General features: G+C 33.9%; 1 protein-coding gene across 5 annotated transcripts in view; it reads left to right on the forward strand.

Annotated features, from left to right (window-relative positions):
• The window catches only part of sns (sticks and stones), a 1,009,476-nt gene that overhangs the window by 766,060 nt on the left and 219,172 nt on the right, over positions 1 to 24,244 (forward strand). For 4 of the 5 annotated variants that reach the window (XM_067773055.1, XM_067773053.1, XM_067773056.1 and 1 more), the window contains one exon: positions 6,736 to 6,902. In XM_067773055.1, coding sequence (XP_067629156.1) covers positions 6,736 to 6,902 — 167 coding nt within the window. Of the gene's footprint in view, positions 1 to 6,735; positions 6,903 to 7,144; positions 7,334 to 24,244 lie in introns of all 5 variants that reach the window. The other variant, XM_067773057.1, reaches the window with a different exon arrangement.

A 24,244-nucleotide genomic window follows, 5' to 3' on the forward strand; every position in this document is an offset into this window, starting at 1 on the left:
AATGTTGGTGTATCCACAAAAAAATTGTGACCATAAGTGTTTTACGCGGATATAGTTTTGGTCTCCAAACCGGTGTTGGAGCCACCTTCGTTGGAAAACTACTATGTATGAAGAAAAAACTAATGTTATTTTTTAGGGGGTAATTTTGTATGGTTTAAAACGAAAAGTTCATATGTTATGTATTTATCCAAAGCTTTACTCAAAAATTATCTTCTACCAGGCATTCATACGCGTGAAGCCTAAAATTAGAATCTATCATCCAAAATCCTCAAAACCGGTTTTTCTGTTGTTATCAGAAGCATACATATATCTACTTCTTCTATTCATTGATAATTTCGCTTTGTTTTGATTTATTTTTTGATCAGAAGCAGTCAAATCAACAAGCGCATGTACATATACATTTTTATTTCGGGTTCCCGGGACATACCTCAAATTTGAGCCAAATTCCCGTAACTTTTTAAAATTTTCCGGGATATTTGAAAAATAAGAAACACGTATATATTTGTATGGGTCGCTCAATCGGTGAAATAACTTTTAGATATAATTTAAATTTTTAAACTCATTCATTTATAACAAATATTTTTATGAAACAGGCTAACATTTAAAACTGTGTTTAATGCGAATTCAATATTCTGTGGATTCATTTTCCAAACGTTATTTCAAAACACAACACTTGCCTTGCAAAATTAATATTTAGGTGTGCGGAACCTCAAATATTGGCAATATTCAGAACCACAGTAGGGATGAATTTTTATGCTTTACAGAGTTGCATGCAATATGCTAATGAGCTGAATACAATCGACGCCGCAAATATGGCCATGTTTCGTAGCAGATTGTAATTTATTAATTTTGATATTGTGAAAAGGCCGGGACACTTTAAAATTTGTGAAAAATACGGAATGTCCCGGCCAATACGTGGCTTAAGACGACACCAAAACCCACCAAAAATGTAGTAAGTATAAAAAAAGGGTAATTTACTTACAAAATTTTGTAGTTATCAAGATTCGTTTGGAATCCATCGCTGAAAGGCCTTCCATGATGATCCAGGATATCTGATTCTTTGTCAATTGTTGGGGGTTAAGGCTTTGGTTAAATTGAGTGTACTACATACATTATGGGTATTGTTTCGGCTTAACAATCCATATTATTGAACACAAATTTTTGTTTTTACGATATGTTTTTTTGCAGTTTCTTCTTATTTCACTTGATAACTCTTCTTTTCTACAAAACAATTTTTCTCTAGTTTTTTTGTTTTTTTTTTGTTGATTACATATTTTCTAAATATTATATTTTAACGATAAACTTCGTCCATTAACAAACTGATGTATGTAATATTTTTGTGAAGTTCATTATTGGTAGTAATAGTAAAGATGTAATGATTGAATAATGGAAAAAGAAAATTTCACATAGAAGGCAATACTGCATTTTCTTCGCCTTTAACTACTGCAGCACTTTTGCTATGCGTAACTTTGAATTCACTTTCTTGTTATGTATTTCGATATATATATATTAGGGCGGGTCGATTTAAAAATCGCTCATTGCTCTGTGAAAATCGTATTCTAGGGATCAAAACTTTGCCGAAGGAAGCATACCTCTAAAACGAATTCAGATGTCCCCCAATTTGGGTCGAACTTTTGGGTAGGGGCAAATTTTGAAAAATCCCACTTTGACCCATTTAGAGTGTTCCAATCGAGTCCAAATGTATGACCTACCCCCACTAACTTTGGAGGCCCGACCCACCGATGCCAGTGGCACACCTCCTGGAACCCCCCTGGGGGTTCACCATACAAACATTTCAAAAAATCGCCGGTTTTGCACTTTACATGAAAAAATCAGCGAAATGCCTATGTTTTTTCTTTTTGGAGTTTATTTTTCTCTTTAGAAATTTATTTAGTCAGAACATATGTAAATGAAAAAATGAATTTAACTTAGTAATAGAAAAGAAATTAAAAAAAAAATTATTAGAAATTAGCGTGTTTACAACCCTTTTAAAACCAAGGCATCACTGTGATGCATTTGCATATCGTAAACATAGTTGTGTGGGTTTTTTATTCAACCGTTTTAAAAAATGCAGGTATCACTGTGACACAATTGCTGATCGTAAAATTGCTTGTGTTGTTTTTTTTAAGCCACCACAAGACGCAGCAGGTAGAATTGAAATTACCATTTCATTCTTATTACCTGGTCTCGTAGACGATATATAACGCAACAGTTTTTGTGAATGCATTAAGTCGTTGTGAAGAACTCAAAGTGTGTAGTGCTAATTTCAGATAAAAAAATTTTCAAAAAAAATAATAAGGGACCATTCCAAATCAAAAAGTTTACAATGAATCCACCATCCTCTACACCGCAAGATGAAGCAACTACATCAACAACTATCGAAAACCCAATGAGTCATATACCCAAGCATGATGTTACTGTTTTTGGTGTGTCTACTGATTTAACTGATCTTAATTTACCAACCCATCTGGATATCTTGAGATATTATTTGTACTTAAGCGAACGTGCTAAAACAGAACAAAAAAAGTTTTCCCATAAATCATTCACTATTCAAGTACAAGATAAGTTGATTGGAATTTGGGAAAACCTTGGTATGGAAATAATGCTGAAAAAAAGTGTATTTAATAAATTGAATAAATTCATTGACAAGTATCAAGAGCAAATCAAGAGAAGAAACAACACCCAACAATTTACAGAGTATGTAAAATCTCTGGAAACAATTTTTTACATTGGAACATGTAAATTCGATTTGAAGACAGCTCCATGTGCATGCGGCTGGGTTCCCGAACGCCTCAAAGAGTTCATGCACGATCAACATAATCAGAGAAGACTAACAATGGATGCATTTATGATGGAAACTGAAGAGCAAGGAGTAACGTCTATGCCATCAATTCCAACATACCAAGATCCCGATGATTCAACATACGCACCGCCACCGGTTCAAGAAGATATGTATAGAAGCCCAAGTTCACAAACACAGAGAGATACGATTGTTTTAACTTTGCCTTGGTATATGACAGATTTGGTGTGCCTGACAGAGTAGCATCAGCATTGGGAACCGCTCTTTTGCAAGATTTTAAAATTAAAGATAAGCATGGGAAACCTCTAATCATGGATAAATCGAAAGTTCGCAGATAAAAAGAGAAATGCAGACAAGAAGTGCTTCGCAAACGGTTAGATGATACCAAATTGTAAGCGTTTTCATTAGATGGCAGAAAAAATGATACTTTAACGATAGACAAAATTGATGAGAAGTATCATACTAGGATGGTAAAAGAACTTCATCTTGTTATTTTGAGAGAACCAATTCTGAATTGATTGGTTACGTAAGACTGGAACATGAAACCGCTGAATACAAAACAACCAAATTAAATGGTTTTTTCAACGATAAAAATATTTCACTGGATGCATTAATTGGAATATGCACTGACGGTGAGCCAACAAACACTGGCCCACACGGTGGAATTATACGACGATTCGAATTGCTGTTAAAAAGGCCATTGCATTGGTTCGTTTGCCTTCTACACTTCAACGAACTTCCGTTTCGGCAGTTGTTTGAAGCTTTGGATAAATCAACCAGCACTGGACCAAGATTGGCAACCGGAAAACTGAGCCGTCAAATCGAAACTTGTGAAACTCTACCGGTAAGTTATTGCTATCACTCATTTATTATAATTGTCAACCATTTTTAATTATTTTATTATTATATATTTTCAGGTGGTGGACGGCTTCCAGAAAATTGAGTTGCAAAATATGCCCCCTGCTCCAGAAAGAATTGAATTTTCCACCGATTCGAAGTACTTATACGACATGGCCCATGCAATTTCTAGCGGCGTGGTTCCGGTGGATCTGGCTAACATTAAACCAGGGAAAATTGTACATTCTCGGTGGCTCACCAAGACCGCTAGATTATTGCAATTATATTTGACAACGGAAAATCCAGATGCAAATTTAAGAATTCTGGTTGAATTTATAATTAAATGTTATGTGCCAATGTACTTCAATATCAAGTACTACAGCTCTGTCGTGTACGGCAGTGCATTATTTTTCAAGCTCATTGGTTGGTCACGATTTCTAGAACCTCGTTTACGCAATGTCAATCAAGTAATTAAAGATAATTAATATTATGCGCATTCGGAAAATATCTTGTTATCAATGTTGTTTGATGATAGCAAAGAAAAGCGCGACTGTGCCATCAAGAAAATTCTACGCTATCGAACCGATGTTGACGAGCCAATGGAACTTAGAGTTTATAAAAAACCAGATATAAACTTTAATTGCACAAGTTATACGGAAATGATCAATTTGAATGATATAAATATCGTATTTGAACCACCATTCACGCGAAGCCTTCCGTACGATACATTGAAAGAATATTTAAATCAAGATGATCCACCGTTTAATGATCCAAAAATTCCATCACACATACAAGGAACGGAACGACATGTTCAATTGCTAGCTAGCGTTTCCAAACGGGTTATACCGGAAAATGTAGAGGCTGTTATGGCGACGACATTAGAGAGCCGTGCGAAATTGCCCAGACTTGAAAGTAAAAAAGCTTCAAACAATAATTTTATTTTAGTTTCTTTTCTATAACTCACTTAAATTAATTTTTTCATTACATATGTTCTGACTAAATAAATTTCATAAGAGAAAAAACAGGTATTATTATAAATAAATAACAAATATTATTATAAACAAATAAATAAAAATAAAGAAAAAACATAGCCATTTAGCTGATTTTTTCATGTAAAGTGCAAAACCGGCGATTTTTTGAAATGTTTGTATGGTGAACCCCCAGGGGGGTTCCAGGGGGTGTGCCACTGGCATCGGTGGGTCGGGCCTCCAAAGTTAGTGGGGGTCGGTCATACATTTGGACTCGATTGGAGCACTCTAAATGGGTCAAAGTGGGATTTTTCAAAATTTGCCCCTACCCAAAAATCCGAATCAAATTGGGGGACATCAGAATTCGTTTTAGAGGTATGGTTCCTTCGGCAAAGTTTCTTATTTTGATCCCTATAATATGATTTTCACAAAGGGCGATTTTTTTGCCTCCCCACAAATCGACCCGGCCTAATATATATATACGTATATATATATTTTTTTTCTTTTCTTACTTTAATTATGAATGCAAACATTTATAATCAATTTTTTTTTTTTTGATTTTATTTTTTTTCACACTATGGTTTTCATAAACTGTTTCTTATTACATTTTTTATGGTTTTGATGGCCGCTATCTGGCCGGTTTTCCGAAACCCATACGAGTTTTTTGGGTTTGGTTTTTTTTGGCACTACACTTCGCGGAGTAAAAAAAACACAAAGTTGATAAGGAATGCTGTATGCCTGGTATGCGGGATTCGCCTTTATGCTCTAAATCTTCGTGGTTCTGCGTAGCTGGGGTTATGTGTGCCCCTATGGGATTTCCGAAAAATAAATTTCCTCCAACTAATTTTTCCACAACCACGCCAAGTCGTAAGGGATTTGGGTAAAAGTTGATTTGCGCACGGCGAACTGCAATGTTGGCTGCGGGTGTGATGGTTTTCTTTGAAGATGAGGTTGAGAGCTTCCAAATAGGCACAATCTCTGTGGATTGCAGAAAATTGGTTGAAAACTGCCTGCATGAAAACTATAAATTTTTTTAACTATTTACCTTGCACGTGCATAGAACACTCCTTTGGTCCAGTTATGTTGCTGTATGATGTTTGGCGATATTAAGTAAAAATGGCTAACTGTACCGTCGAGCGCCCTTTTATACTCTCGGAAGACAAGACATTTGGCTTCAGGTTTAGACATTTTACGTGTCCATTTTTGCAAGGTTTAAAATTTTGAGCTTTTGTACACCCGCATCACTAACGGACAGGGTGACAACCACACGTTTCTTGAATTTTATCGCATGCGAAAAATTTTGATGTGCAAAGGAAGGTAATAAACGCAAAAATATACATTACATGATCCAGGGATAGCGAAAATTTAAAAAACCATCCGAACTTGAAAATTACTTTGCGAGTTTTAAGAAACGTCCTGATAACTCAGAGACCTGAATTTTTGAGCAAAACTTTAGGCTCTATGTGGTTGTAATATTTAAGCGAAAAAGATGGGCAGGGATCGAGATATCAAGAGATATTGAGAAAGTTAGGAAATATTTTTTTATGTATGGTGAAACTCACCTTTGTGGAATTGTTTAAACCGTGCGGTGGTTAATCAATAAGGCAAATTCAGCGGCAAGCTCAATTAGATTAGAATTAGATTTTGTACTTATTTGACATGTATTTGCGGATAGTGTTGTGATATCTCTTCACACAAAATGTAAGCGCGAACAAAATATGATTCAACAAAAGCCCCCACACTCGCATTCTTACATATAAAAAGTTTGAGCTTGGTCTTCCATTAAAATGAGTGAAAGTATAAAGGCAAGTACAACACAAAAGTTGTTTCTCATTTTGCAATTGGATTTGTGATTAAACAAGGATAAGGCGAGATGTCACATTTAGCCAAACTGCTAGATATTTGTTCTGCTGAGTTTTTCGTAAATACATCGTAAGAAATTTCTACATACATGGATATACGAGGCAGAGTCTCGCGCAGCGATGGCCAGCTAGTATACAACAATTTACATAAAATATACTAGAATGGGTTCCATTTTGAACTTTGTAAGCTCGTAACTAGCTTCAAAAACAGAGAAATTACTTTATTGTATCAATCATCAGTTCGTCCTTAAAATGCATTTAATTACAGGGAGGCAAGTCGGGAACAATATAAATATATAGATAGTTTACCTAACAGCCATAAGCTAACCATAACTGGATTAAAAGCAAACTCGATGTACCTATTCTCCGTAATGGCCTACAATGATTTAGGGAAGAGCAAATACTTACCCGATTTACAACGAGCACAAACAAAAGGTAAGTTATGTTATTATTTTACAGGGTGCTCCAGTTTTTACTAATCGCGTTTTAAATATGAGCACAAACAAAACATATACAATCTATGATTAATAATGGAATCAAGCTTTTAACCTAATATGAAATATAAACTCTTGTTATTTTTTATTGCTGCCCTGGATGCTTGCTGTGAATATCATTTAATTATCGGCGTGTTTAATGTTACTATGACTTATATACATAATGACTTATATACAAAATAGAAGCACCGCCTCCATCCAAACCAGCATCCTCATTAGGTGTTCCACCCACGACCAGCTCAACACCATTGGGAGGCACTTCCGGTTTACTATTGCTAGTAGGCGTAGTATCTGGTATTACGGTTGTACTAATTAATGTTTTCATCATCGGATGTTGCCTACACAAACGCAATCAGAAACGACTTAAACGAGGTATTTCCCTTTTTTTTTATAAATGAGGAGCTTCACATCAAACTGAAATAGAAAGATTGCATCTTGTTTTAATTTAACTTTATTTGAAAAATGCGAAAGCTCCTAAATTTACTATTCACAATAAATTAGCCAATTCAGAAGTTCCCTATTCATCATAGGTGCTATAATTTTAAACCCTCTGATATGTTTTGTTGTTGTTTCTCATACAAAATTTGAATAAGAAATACAATTCAGAAGCTTGTGTATATCAGGGGACTGTTTCATAGAATTGACAGGGACAACTTTGTCGCTTTATCAGAGACAATTCAAGAGATTTTTGATAAACTTGTTTCACAGAAAAATGAGATAAGTTTTTGCCTATGTCAAATTTCATTTTTTCCGGCAGCCGGTTATATGTACCGGAGTGACTCGGGATTTTTTGTCCCGACCAAGGTCTGTAATTTTACTATAACCCCATTTAATTTGTTGCAGCTTCTTGCAGCTGTCCTACTGCATACCCACCAACTCCGTGAAGGTATTGTACCAAACACCGGTCCCAGGAAGCCTTTTCCGATGCATTTGCATCGTTCGGAATGTTCAGGGATAGGTCCCAATATCGTCGTTACCGAAATGCTTATTTAACTTTTGTCGCTCGCTGCTCAGCAGGCTACTTCAATTCCCCACTGTAGCTCGCATCAGCTTAAACGCTAATCTAACTTTTCACTACAATCTGCGTAGCATATATAGAAGCAATGTCCAGCACCAGCCCCTGTCGCAACAAATTGGGGAGCGAAATGAAATGCTGAACAAACAGTTTCTGTTGAATACCCAGGAACCTGGGCATCCCAACAGACATCTGATTGAAGTGGCCACACGGCACCTTAGAACGCAGCCGTATGAAGAAAAAACAAAAAAACAGTTCCTCAGTGATATCCACGAAAAGGCGTCGGATGTATATGTCGGAAATCGCCCGGCGAACCCTATTCTTAAAGAAATATACCCAGAATTCGCAGAAGAGGACGCACTCTCTCTAGGCGCGTCACTCTAGCCCAGCTTCGATCTGGATACTGTAGCAGGTTCAACTCTCATCTATCCAGAATCAACCCCAACATACGTAATGTATGCCCTGCTTGCAATGTGTCCCCACATGACTTTAATTGTAATGTGGAACAAACGTCTCTAACACTCCTCTTACTCTGGTCCACCCCTGTTGAAACTGCAGGTTTCCTTGGACTCCCGTAACAGCATATTGATCAGTCGCGCCTATTCGATGGGACGAAGCACTGCTACAACAACAACAACAACCAGCCCCTGTCTCCGTATCGCCCCCATTTTCGGGCTCACACTTTCACGTAAGACGGAGTAATCAACTCCTGATCCCTCACACCACGAACCCCACGAAAAGGATGATACTTATTCTTAGCTATTTTAATGTCCACGCCTTATTCTTGGTGATTTTGAGGCGTAACATGACCTCTGGCATTCCAGACTGATAGCCGATAAATAGCACTGTCCCCACTCGAATTTCAGAAAACTGTCATAGGTCGCCAGACATTTCCACCGTCAGCGCAGGACTTATAAACTGCGTTGAATTGCAGCCAATGCACATACTCCTCTCAATAAAGCGATCAGAAAATTTCATCATCTTCCAATAATTTGAAAAGAAACAAAATTGGTAGGATTACAAACCTCTGACAAATCAATCTCTCGCTGCTTTCCCCATTCCGACTGATGCCCGGCAAGTCTAGTTCGCGTTCCGAAAAGTCTTCACTTCTAAGCTGCAGCCCTGCCAAAATAATGTGACCTAGCGAGACAGCTCGACCTTGGATACCGTCATATTAGGAATCTTTACTTAGTTATTATGAATAAAAACGTGCCAAATAGGAAGATCATCTGAAGAACTATAACGCGACAAAATTCGATGGTAAAATATCCATCGTATTTGTCATATAAACATAAGCACACATGTCGCCTGTCACGCCCACAGAGGTTAAAGAAGCCTTGATGAAGGTCAAGGCCCCCCAGGGCAATAGCCCCAGACGGTACAGCGATTCCAATACTTAAACACCTTTTATATGAGGGAGTGAGCTACATGACGCACGTTTTCAACTTGTCGTTGAAGTACTCTGTCATTCCACAACAATCAAAAATGGCAAGCATAGTTCCATTACTAAAGCCTGGAAAACAAGCTAAACAAGGTGAGTCATTTCGACCGATATCACTCCCTTCGCCGCTGGCGAGTCGTTGCAAACCGTCCTGGTCCCTTTGTTTATGCCTACGGGCCTAGGAACATAAGTGTTTTCGGCAGCCTTAGTATGCATTCTGTTAACCTCATGTTAACAGCAACTGTTTGACTACTTTTGTCAAACATTTAACTACAATAATTGTTCGATCTTACCGTTTCGCGAGTTAGAGGATTTTATGCAAAAGAAGGATCTTTCACTTCTTTTGTGATCATCCAAGGAACAGCAGTCTCCAGCCACCACGATTTCCGTAAGTTGAAATAAAATTATATACTTATTAATATACACATATATACATATACACACAAACACATTACAATATCATATTGTAATTAATCAAATAATTTGTATATTTAATTAAATAAAATATTTTTATATCGTGAATGCTAATTCAAAATTTTCGATCTTTTCATTTATTTCGTCGGACGAGCCCAAGGTCTCCTGCTCCCTCGAACATGGTCCATCAGAGCCGTTAAATGAGAAACAAATTTATTTTTCAGTGACCAAACATTTTCAACTTTGTACGGATACATACATACATTTGCATCCAACTTTAAATTGGTCCAGCGGAAAAATTAGTATTATTGATGATCCAGCACATAAATTGGAAAATACCCAGCAAATAATATTGCAAGCAGCCATCCAGCGATTTTCAACATAAATCTTTATTAAAAAGGTACGTGTAGTGAAAAAATTTCAGTGCACTTAAAATTATTGGTTACTTTTTTAAAAAATAATAAAAGTTAATTTCAATTTAAATTTAAATTACATTAAAGAAGTGATAGTGATCGCGTAAATTAATTAAAGTGGTAAGGGCTGATTTTTGCTTGTGACACACGTATATACATATGTACATATGTATGTACATATATACGTTTTGCTTAATTTAAATTGTTCTGAAAAGTTCGCGCGAATGCCAAAATAAGTGTTAACAGTTTCATTTCCCGTGCTCCTTGAACATTTTTTTTTTGATAAATTTTCAAAATAAAGTGTTTAAAAGTAATATTAGCAAAGGTGTAAAGAATTTTTGATTTTTCCAATGCACCATTTTCACTTTTAACTTCACTTTTTAACACTTGGCCCGCGCATACATATAGTAAAATTTTTCATTTTATAATTGTTCACTTTCTGCTCACTATACTTGTGTTTAAATTATTTCAATTATTTGGCTTGGGAGCAATATACATAGGCTGAATACATTGTACATACATATATATGTGCCATTGGTACGGGCGGTCATATGTTTATATAAACATACGTTTTGCATTATTACAGGGTGTCCGGTTGTGTTAGCTATTGTGAAATTCTGTGCGTTTAAAATCTATCTTGTCTAAATTTTTTCTTTCTTCTATTCTAATTTAAAATTTTTTCAATTAAGAAAAAATATATTATAACAATAATAATGATAACAAGTAAGAACGGGACTGTCTTCGGCTGTGCCGAAGACTTCATACCTTTCATGAATGGGGCTGAACAATAATCTTATCCCGTTCGTAATCTCCGAATAATCGGATGTATAAGATAAGAAATATATAGTGAACAGATCTACATACCTTAACGATTTTTAAGATAAATATAAAATAAAAAACAGGTAGGTACTTTGTGTGAGGATGCAAAGTTTCAGGTTTTTTGTGGTCTGCGTGTAAAAACTATGACTACGAATCACGTATTTCAAAAATATATGACGAAAACGTAACTATTTGATGAAATTTGATGAATTTTGAAGATTCTAGCCGTAAAAAAGGGGTTAAAATGACAGTTTATATGAAGTATATAATATATATACGACCGATCTCTATGATTTTTTCAGACAACAATATATGCTATATACGTAAGCATTTTGTGAAATTTGAAGCTTCTAACTGTTAAAACGGGGCAGAAATTGCGCAAAGTTTCTTATCTGAACAATCGGTTGTATGAGATATATACTATGTGTACCACCGATCTCAATGATTTTTTCAGACATCAATATATGCTATACACGTAAGCAGTTGGTGAAATTTGAAGCTTCTAGCTGTTAAAATGGGGCCGAAATCGTAAAAAAAATATATATATACTATATATATATACTATATATACCATCATATATATATTATATATATCACCGATCTCTATGAGTTTTTGACACAACAATACATACTATATACGTAAGCAATCGGTGAAATTTGAAGCTTATAACTGTTAAAATGGGGAAGAAATTGTGCAAAGTTTTTTATCTGAACAATCGGTTGTATGGGATATATACTATATATACCACCGGTATCTATGATTTTCTCAGACAACAATATATGCTATACACGTAAGCATTTGGTGAAATTTGAACATATCTAAACGATTTTTAAGATAAATATAAAATAAAAAATAGGTAGGTAATCTGTGTGAGGATGCAAAGCTTCACGTTTTTTGTGGTCTGCATGTAAAAACTATGGCTACGAATCACGTACTTCAAAAATATATGACGTAAACGTAACTATTTGATGAAATTTGATGAATCTTGAAGCTTCTAGCCGTAAAAAAGGGGTCAATATGACAGTTTATATGAAGTATATAATATATATACCACCGATCTCTATGAATTTTTCAGACAACAATATATGCTATATACGAAAGCATTTTGTGAAATTTGAAGCTTCTAGCTGTTAAAATGGGGTAGAAATTGCGAAAAGTTTCTTATCTGAACAATCGGTTGTATGAGATATATACTATATATAGAACCGATCTCTATGATTTTTTCAGACAACAATATATGCTATATACGTAAGCAATCAGTGAAATTTGAAGCTTATAGCTGTTAAAATGGGGTAGAAATTGCGAAAAGTTTCTTATCTGAACAATCGGTTGTATGAGATGTATACTATATATAAAACCGATCTCTATGATTTTTTCAGACAACAATATATGCTATATACGTAAGAAATCGGTGAAATTTGAAGCTTATAGCTGTTAAAATTGGGTAGAAATTACGAAAAGTTTGTTATCTGAAGAACAATCGGTTGTATGAGATATATACTATATATACAACCGATCTCTATGATTTTTTCAGACAACAATATATGCTATATAAGTAAATATTTGGTGAAATTTAAAGCTTCTAGCTGTTAAAATGAGGCTAAAATTTGCGAAAATATATATATATATATATACTATATATATATACTATATATACCACCATATATATACTATATATACCACCGATTTTTATGATTTTTTCAGACAACAATATATGCTATATACGTAAGCATTCGCTGAAATTTGAAGCCTCTAGCTCTTAAAATAGGGCAGTAATTACGAAAAGTTCCTTATCTGAACAATCGGTTGTGGGGGATATATACTATATATACGACCGATCTCATAAATTTTTTCAGGCAACAATATGTTCAATATACGAAAGTATATGGTGATGTTTGAAGCTTCAATCTGTTAAATTGGGTAAGATATTACAAAAATCCTCTTTTTCTGAAAAATCGGTTGTATGGAGGATATATGCTATAGTGGTCCGATCCGGTCGGTTCCGACAAATGTCTAATCGGACACCCAAATACACCTGCTCACCAAATTTTATCAAGATATCTCAAAAATTGAGGGACTAGTTTGCATACAAACAGACAGACGGACAGACGGACATGGCTAAAACAACTCAGCTCTTCAACCTGATTATTTCGGTATACTTAGTGGTGGGTCTATCTATTTTCCTTTAAGGACTTACAATTTTCGGTTTCGTGACGAAATTAATATACCATTTCATTTTCATGAAAGGTATAAAAATAGGTAGGTAATCTGTGTGAGGATGCAAAGCTTCACGTTTTTTGTGGTCTGCATGTAAAAACTATGGCTACGAATCACGTATTTCAAAAATATATGACGTAAACACAACTATTTGATGAAATTTGATTAATCTTGAAGCTTCTAGCCGTAAAAAAGGGGTCAATATGACAGTTTATATGAAGTATATAATATATAAACCACCGATCTCTATGATTTTTTCAGACAACAATATATGCTATATACGAAAGCATTTTGTGAAATTTGAAGCTTCTAACTGTTAAAGCGGGGCAGAAATTGCGCAAAGTTTCTTATCTGAACAATCGGTTGTATGAGATATATACTATGTATATCACCGATCTCAATGATTTTTTCAGACATCAATATATGCTATACACGTAAGCAGTTGGTGAAATTTGAAGCTTCTAGCTGTTAAAATGGGGTAGAAATTGCGAAAAGTTTCTTATCTGGACAATCGGTTGTATGAGATATATACTATATATAGAACCGATCTCTATGATTTTTTCAGACAACAATATATGCTATATACGTAAGCAATCAGTGAAATTTGAAGCTTAAAGCTGTTAAAATGGGGTAGAAATTGCGAAAAGATTCTTATCTGAACAATCGGTTGTATGAGATATATACTATATATAGAACCGATCTCTATGATTTTTTCAGACAACAATATATGCTATATACGTAAGCAATCAGTGAAGTTTGAAGCTTATAGCTGTTAAAATGGGGTAGAAATTGCGAAAAGATTCTTATCTGAACAATCGGTTGTATGAGATATATACGATATATACAACCGATCTCTATGATTTTTTCAGACAACAATATATGCTATATAAGTAAATATTCGGTGAAATTTGAAGCTTCTAGCTGTTAAAATGGGGCTAAAATTTGCGAAAATATATATATATATACTATATATATATACTATATATACCACCATATATATACTATATATACCACCGATCTTTATAATTTTTTCAGACAATAATATATGCTATATACGTAAGAATTCGCTGAAATTTGAAGCCTTTAGCTCTTAAAATAGGGCAGTAATTACGAAAAGTTCCTTATCTGAACAATCGGTTGTGGGGGATATATACTATATATACGACCGATCTCATAAATTTTTTCAGGCAACAATATGTTCAATATACGAAAGTATATGGTGAAGTTTGAAGCTTCAATCTGTTAAATTGGGTAAGATATTACAAAAATCCTCTTTTTCTGAAAAATCGGTTGTATGGAGGATATATGCTATAGTGGTCCGATCCGGTCGGTTCCGACAAATGTCTAATCGGACACCCAAATACACCTGCTCACCAAATTTTATCAAGATATCTCAAAAATTGAGGGACTAGTTTGCATACAAACAGACAGACGGACAGACGGACAGACGGACAGACGGACAGACGGACATGGCTAAAACAACTCAGCTCTTCAACCTGATTATTTCGGTATACTTAATGGTGGGTCTATCTATTTTCCTTTAAGGACTTACAATTTTCGGTTTCGTGACGAAATTAATATACCATTTCATTTTCATGAAAGGTATAAAAATAGGTAGGTAATCTGTGTGAGGATGCAAAGCTTCACGTTTTTTGTGGTCTGCATGTAAAAACTAAGGCTACGAATCACGTATTTCAAAAATATATGACGTAAACGTAACTATTTGATGAAATTTGATGAATCTTGAAGCTTCTAGCCGTAAAAAAGGGGTCAGTATGACAGTTTATATGAAGTATATAATATATATACCACCGATCTCTATGAATTTTTCAGACAACAATATATGCTATATACGAAAGCATTTTGTGAAATTTGAAGCTTCTAGCTGTTAAAATGGGGTAGAAATTGCGAAAAGTTTCTTATCTGAACAATCGGTTGTATGAGATATATACTATATATAGAACCGATCTCTATGATTTTTTCAGACAACAATATATGCTATATACGTAAGCAATCAGTGAAATTTGAAGCTTATAGCTGTTAAAATGGGGTAGAAATTGCGAAAAGTTTCTTATCTGAACAATCGGTTGTATGAGATATATACTATATATACAACCGATCTCTATGATTTTTTCAGACAACAATATATGCTATATACGTAAGCAATCGGTGAAATTTGAAGCTTATAGCTGTTAAAATGGGGTAGAAATTACGAAAAGTTTCTTATCTGAACAATCGGTTGTATGAGATATATACTATATATACAACCGATCTCTATGATTTTTTCAGACAACAATATATGCTATATAAGTAAATATTCGGTGAAATTTGAAGCTTCTAGCTGTTAAAATGGGGCTAAAATTTGCGAAAATATATATATATACTATATATATATACTATATATACCACCATATATATACTATATATACCACCGATTTTTATGATTTTTTCAGACAACAATATATGCTATATACGTAAGCATTCGCTGAAATTTGAAGCCTCTAGCTCTTAAAATAGGGCAGTAATTACGAAAAGTTCCTTATCTGAACAATCGGTTGTGGGGGATATATACTATATATACGACCGATCTCATAAATTTTTTCAGGCAACAATATGTTCAATATACGAAAGTATATGGTGAAGTTTGAAGCTTCAATCTGTTAAATTGGGTAAGATATTACAAAAATCCTCTTTTTCTGAAAAATCGGTTGTATGGAGGATATATGCTATAGTGGTCCGATCCGGTCGGTTCCGACAAATGTCTAATCGGACACCCAAATACACCTGCTCACCAAATTTTATCAAGATATCTCAAAAATTGAGGGACTAGTTTGCATACAAACAGACAGACGGACAGACGGACAGACGGACATGGCTAAAACAACTAAGCTCTTCAACCTGATTATTTCGGTATACTTAATGGTGGGTCTATCTATTTTCCTTTAAGGACTTACAATTTTCGGTTTCGTGACGAAATTAATATACCATTTCATTTTCATGAAAGGTATAAAAATAGGTAGGTAATCAGTGTGAGGATGCAAAGCTTCACGTTTTTTGTGGTCTGCATGTAAAAACTATGGCTACGAATCACGTATTTCAAAAATATATGACGTAAACGTAACTATTTGCTGAAATTTGATTAATCTTGAAGCTTCTAGCCGTAAAAAAGGGGTCAATATGACAGTTTATATGAAGTATATAATATATAAACCACCGATCTCTATGATTTTTTCAGACAACAATATATGCTATATACGAAAGCATTTTGTGAAATTTGAAGCTTCTAACTGTTAAAACGGGGCAGAAATTACGCAAAGTTTCTTATCTGAACAATCGGTTGTATGAGATATATACTATGTATATCACCGATCTCAATAATTTTTTCAGACATCAATATATGCTATACACGTAAGCAGTTGGTGAAATTTGAAGCTTCTAGCTGTTAAAATGGGGTAGAAATTGCGAAAAGTTTCTTATCTGAACAATCGGTTGTATGAGATATATACTATATATAGAACCGATCTCTATGATTTTTTCAGACAACAATATATGCTATATACGTAAGCAATCAGTGAAATTTGAAGCTTAAAGCTGTTAAAATGGGGTAGAAATTGCGAAAAGTTTCTTATCTGAACAATCGGTTGTATGAGATATATACTATATATACAACCGATCTCTATGATTTTTTCAGACAACAATATATGCTATATGCGTAAGCAATCAGTGAAATTTGAAGCTTATAGCTGTTAAAATGGGGTAGAAATTGCGAAAAGTTTCTTATCTGAACAATCGGTTGTATGAGATATATACTATATATACAACCGATCTCTATGATTTTTTCAGACAACAATATATGCTATATAAGTAAATATTCGGTGAAAGTTGAAGCTTCTAGCTGTTAAAATGGGGCTAAAATTTGCGAAAATATATATATATATATACTATATATATATACTATATATACCACCATATATATACTATATATACCACCGATCTTTATGGTTTTTTCAGACAACAATATATGCTATATACGTAAGCATTCGCTGAAATTTGAAGCCTCTAGCTCTTAAAATAGGGCAGTAATTACGAAAAGTTCCTTATCTGAACAATCGGTTGTGGGGGATATATACTATATATACGACCGATCTCATAAATTTTTTCAGGCAACAATATGTTCAATATACGAAAGTATATGGTGAAGTTTGAAGCTTCAATCTGTTAAATTTGGTAAGATATTACAAAAATCCTCTTTTTCTGAAAAATCGGTTGTATGGAGGATATACGCTATAGTGGTCCGCTCCGGTCGGTTCCGACAAATGTCTAATCGGACACCCAAATACACCTGCTCACCAAATTTTATCAAGATATCTCAAAAATTGAGGGACTAGTTTGCATACAAACAGACAGACGGACAGACGGACATGGCTAAAACAACTCAGCTCTTCAACCTGATTATTTCGGTATACTTAATGGTGGATCTATCTATTTTCCTTTAAGGACTTACAATTTTCGGTTTCGTGACGAAATTAATATACCATTTCATTTTCATGAAAGGTATAAAAATAGGTAGGTAATCTGTGTGAGGATGCAAAGCTTCACGTTTTTTTTGGTCTGCATGTAAAAACTATGGCTACGAATCACGTATTTCAAAAATATATGACGTAAACGTAACTATTTGATGAAATTTGATGAATCTTGAAGCTTCTAGCCGTAAAAAAGGGGTCAATATGACAGTTTATATGAAGTATATAATATATAATACCACCGATCTCTATGAATTTTTCAGACAACAATATATGCTATATACGAAAGCATTTTGTGAAATTTGAAGCTTCTAGCTGTTAAAATGGGGTAGAAATTGCGAAAAGTTTCTTATCTGAACAATCGGTTGTATGAGATATATACTATATATATAACCGATCTCTATGATTTTTTCAGACAACAATATATGCTATATACGTAAGCAATCAGTGAAATTTGAAGCTTATAGCTGTTAAAATGGGGTAGAAATTGCGAAAAGTTTCTTATCTGAACAATCGGTTGTATGAGATATATACTATATATACAACCGATCTCTATGATTTTTTCAGACAACAATATATGCTATATACGTAAGCAATGGGTGAAATTTGAAGCTTATAGCTGTTAAAATGGGGTAGAAATTACGAAAAGTTTCTTATCTGAACAATCGGTTGTATGAGATATATACTATATATACAACCGATCTCTATGATTTTTTAGACAACAATATATGCTATATAAGTAAATATTCGGTGAAATTTGAAGCTTCTAGCTGTTAAAATGGGGCTAAAATTTGCGAAAATATATATATATATACTATATATATATACTATATATACCACCATATATATACTATATATACCACCGATTTTTATGATTTTTTCAGACAACAATATATGCTATATACGTAAGCATTCGCTGAAATTTGAAGCCTCTAGCTCTTAAAATAGGGCAGTAATTACGAAAAGTTCCTTATCTGAACAATTGGTTGTGGGGGATATGTACTATATATACGACCGATCTCATAAATTATTTCAGGCAACAATATGTTCAATATACGAAAGTATATGGTGAAGTTTGAAGCTTCAATCTGTTAAATTGGGTAAGATATTACAAAAATCCTCTTTTTCTGAAAAATCGGTTGTATGGAGGATATATGCTATAGTGGTCCGATCCGGTCGGTTCCGACAAATGTCTAATCGGACACCCAAATACACCTGCTCACCAAATTTTATCAAGATATCTCAAAAATTGAGGGACTAGTTTGCATACAAACAGACAGACGGACAGACGGACAGACGGACATGGCTAAAACAACTTAGCTCTTCAACCTGATTATTTCGGTATACTTAATGGTGGGTCTATCTATTTTCCTTTAAGGACTTACAATTTTCGGTTTCGTGACGAAATTAATATACCATTTCATTTTCATGAAAGGTATAAAAATAGGTAGGTAATCTGTGTGAGGATGCAAAGCTTCAGGTTTTTTGTGGTCTGCATGTAAAAACTATGGCTACGAATCACGTATTTCAAAAATATATGACGTAAACGTAACTATTTGATGAAATTTGATTAATCTTGAAGCTTCTAGCCGTAAAAAAGGGGTTAATATGACAGTTTATATGAAGTATATAATATATAAACCACCGATCTCTATGATTTTTTCAGACAACAATATATGCTATATACGAAAGCCTTTTGTGAAATTTGAAGCTTCTAACTGTTAAAACGGGGCAGAAATTGCGCAAAGTTTCTTATCTGAACAATCGGTTGTATGAGATATATACTATGTGTATCACCGATCTCAATGATTTTTTCAGACATCAATATATGCTATACACGTAAGCAGTTGGTGAAATTTCAAGTTTCTAGCTGTTAAAATGGGGTAGAAATTGCGAATAGTTTCTTATCTGAACAATCGGTTGTATGAGATATATACTATATATAGAACCGATCTCTATGATTTTTTCAGACAACAATATATGCTATATACGTAAGCAATCAGTGAAATTTGAAGCTTAAAGCTGTTAAAATGGGGTAGAAATTGCGAAAAGTTTCTTATCTGAACAATCGGTTGTATGAGATATATACTATATATACAACCGATCTCTATGATTTTTTCAGACAACAATATATGCTATATACGTAAGCAATCAGTGAAATTTGAAGCTTATAGCTGTTAAAATGGGGTAGAAATTGCGAAAAGTTTCTTATCTGAACAATCGGTTGTATGAGATATATACTATATATACAACCGATCTCTATGATTTTTTCAGACAACAATATATGCTATATAAGTAAATATTCGGTGAAATTTTAAGCTTCTAGCTGTTAAAATGGGGCTAAAATTTGCGAAAATATATATATATATACTATATATATATACTATATATACCACCATATATATACTATATATACCACCGATCTTTATGGTTTTTTCAGACAACAATATATGCTATATACGTAAGCATTCGCTGAAATTTGAAGCCTCTAGCTCTTAAAATAGGGCAGTAATTACGAAGAGTTCCTTATCTGAACAATCGGTTGTGGGGGATATATACTATATATACGACCGATCTCATAAATTTTTTCAGGCAACAATATGTTCAATATACGAAAGTATATGGTGAAGTTTGAAGCTTCAATCTGTTAAATTTGGTAAGATATTACAAAAATCCTCTTTTTCTGAAAAATCGGTTGTATGGAGGATATACGCTATAGTGGTCCGATCCGGTCGGTTCCGACAAATGTCTAATCGGACACCCAAATACACCTGCTCACCAAATTTTATCAAGATATCTCAAAAATTGAGGGACTAGTTTGCATACAAACAGACAGACGGACAGACGGACAGACGGACATGGCTAAAACAACTCAGCTCTTCAACCTGATTATTTCGGTATACTTAATGGTGGGTCTATCTATTTTCCTTTAAGGACTTACAATTTTCGGTTTCGTGACGAAATTAATATACCATTTCATTTTTATGAAAGGTATAAAAATAGGTAGGTAATCTGTGTGAGGATGCAAAGCTTCACGTTTTTGTGGTCTGCATGTAAAAACTATGGCTACGAATCACGTATTTCAAAAATATATGACGTAAACGTAACTATTTGATGAAATTTGATAAATCTTGAAGCTTCTAGCCGTAAAAAAGGGGTCAATATGACAGTTTATATGAAGTATATAATATATATACCACCGATCTCTATGAATTTTTCAGACAACAATATATGCTATATACGAAAGCATTTTGTGAAATTTGAAGCTTCTAGCTGTTAAAATGGGGTAGAAATTGCGAAAAGTTTCTTATCTGAACAATCGGTTGTATGAGATATATACTATATATAGAACCGATCTCTATGATTTTTTCAGACAACAATATATGCTATATACGTAAGCAATCAGTGAAATTTGAAGCTTATAGCTGTTAAAATGGGGTAGAAATTGCGAAAAGTTTCTTATCTGAACAATCGGTTGTATGAGATATATACTATATATACAACCGATCTCTATGATTTTTCAGACAACAATATATGCTATATACGTAAGCAATCGGTGAAATTTGAAGCTTATAGCTGTTGAAATGGGGTAGAAATTACGAAAAGTTTGTTATCTGAAGAACAATCGGTTGTATGAGATATATACTATATATACAACCGATCTCTATGATTTTTTCAGACAACAATATATGCTATATAAGTAAATATTTGGTGAAATTTGAAGCTTCTAGCTGTTAAAATGGGGCTAAAATTTGCGAAAATATATATATATATACTATATATATATACTATATATACCACCATATATATGCTATATATACCACCGATTTTTATGATTTTTTCAGACAACAATATATGCTATATACGTAAGCATTCGCTGAAATTTGAAGCCTCTAGCTCTTAAAATAGGGCAGTAATTACGAAAAGTTCCTTATCTGAACAATCGGTTGTGGGGGATATATACTATATATACGACCGATCTCATAAATTTTTTCAGGCAACAATATGTTCAATATACGAAAGTATATGGTGAAGTTTGAAGCTTCAATCTGTTAAATTGGGTAAGATATTACAAAAATCCTCTTTTTCTGAAAAATCGGTTGTATGGAGGATATATGCTATAGTGGTCCGATCCGGTCGGTTCCGACAAATGTCTAATCGGACACCCAAATACACCTGCTCACCAAATTTTATCAAGATATCTCAAAAATTGAGGGACTAGTTTGCATACAAACAGACAGACGGACAGACGGACAGACGGACATGGCTAAAACAACTCAGCTCTTCAACCTGATTATTTCGGTATACTTAATGGTGGGTCTATCTATTTTCCTTTAAGGACTTACAATTTTCGGTTTCGTGACGAAATTAATATACCATTTCATTTTCATGAAAGGTATAAAAATAGGTAGGTAATCTGTGTGAGGATGCAAAGCTTCACGTTTTTTGTGGTCTGCATGTAAAAACTATGGCTACGAATCACGTATTTCAAAAATATATGACGTAAACGTAACTATTTGATGAAATTTGATTAATCTTGAAGCTTCTAGCCGTAAAAAAGGGGTCAATATGACAGTTTATATGAAGTATATAATATATAAACCACCGATCTCTATGATTTTTTCAGACAACAATATATGCTATATACGAAAGCATTTTGTGAAATTTGAAGCTTCTAACTGTTAAAACGGGGCAGAAATTGCGCAAAGTTTCTTATCTGAACAATCGGTTGTATGAGATATATACTATGTATATATACTATGTACCGATCTCAATGATTTTTTCAGACATCAATATATGCTATACACGTAAGCAGTTGGTGAAATTTGAAGCTTCTAGCTGTTAAAATGGGGTAGAAATTGCGAAAAGTTTCTTATCTGAACAATCGGTTGTATGAGATATATACTATATATAGAACCGATCTCTATGATTTTTTCAGACAACAATATATGCTATATACGTAAGCAATCAGTGAAATTTGAAGCTTAAAGCTGTTAAAATGGGGTAGAAATTGCGAAAAGTTTCTTATCTGAACAATCGGTTGTATGAGATATATACTATATATACAACCGATCTCTATGATTTTTTCAGACAACAATATATGCTATATACGTAAGCAATCAGTGAAATTTGAAGCTTATAGCTGTTAAAATGGGGTAGAAATTGCGAAAAGTTTCTTATCTGAACAATCGGTTGTATGAGATATATACTATATATACAACCGATCTCTATGATTTTTTCAGACAACAATATATGCTATATACGTAAGCAATCGGTGAAATTTGAAGCTTATAGCTGTTGAAATGGGGTAGAAATTACGAAAAGTTTGTTATCTGAAGAACAATCGGTTGTATGAGATATATACTATATATACAACCGATCTCTATGATTTTTTCAGACAACAATATATGCTATATAAGTAAATATTTGGTGAAATTTGAAGCTTCTAGCTGTTAAAATGGGGCTAAAATTTGCGAAAATATATATATATATACTATATATACCACCATATATATGCTATATATACCACCGATTTTTATGATTTTTTCAGACAACAATATATGCTATATACGTAAGCATTCGCTGAAATTTGAAGCCTCTAGCTCTTAAAATAGGGCAGTAATTACGAAAAGTTCCTTATCTGAACAATCGGTTGTGGGGGATATATACTATATATACGACCGATCTCATACATTTTTACAGGCAACAATATGTTCAATATACGAAAGTATATGGTGAAGTTTGAAGCTTCAATCTGTTAAATTTGGTAAGATATTACAAAAATCCTCTTTTTCTGAAAAATCGGTTGTATGGAGGATATACGCTATAGTGGTCCGATCCGGTCGGTTCCGACAAATGTCTAATCGGACACCCAAATACACCTGCTCACCAAATTTTATCAAGATATCTCAAAAATTGAGGGACTAGTTTGCATACAAACAGACAGACGGACAGACGGACAGACGGACATGGCTAAAACAACTCAGCTCTTCAACCTGATTATTTCGGTATACTTAATGGTGGGTCTATCTATTTTCCTTTAAGGACTTACAATTTTCGGTTTCGTGACGAAATTAATATACCATTTCATTTTCATGAAAGGTATAAAAATAGGTAGGTAATCTGTGTGAGGATGCAAAGCTTCACGTTTTTGTGGTCTGCATGTAAAAACTATGGCTACGAATCACGTATTTCAAAAATATATGACGTAAACGTAACTATTTGATGAAATTTGATGAATCTTGAAGCTTCTAGCCGTAAAAAAGGGGTCAATATGACAGTTTATATGAAGTATATAATATATATACCACCGATCTCTATGAATTTTTCAGACAACAATATATGCTATATACGAAAGCATTTTGTGAAATTTGAAGCTTCTAGCTGTTAAAATGGGGTAGAAATTGCGAAAAGTTTCTTATCTGAACAATCGGTTGTAT

The sequence above is a fragment of the Eurosta solidaginis genome, chromosome 3, assembly GCF_040869045.1.
Source record: "Eurosta solidaginis isolate ZX-2024a chromosome 3, ASM4086904v1, whole genome shotgun sequence".
NCBI lineage: Eukaryota > Metazoa > Arthropoda > Insecta > Diptera > Tephritidae > Eurosta > Eurosta solidaginis.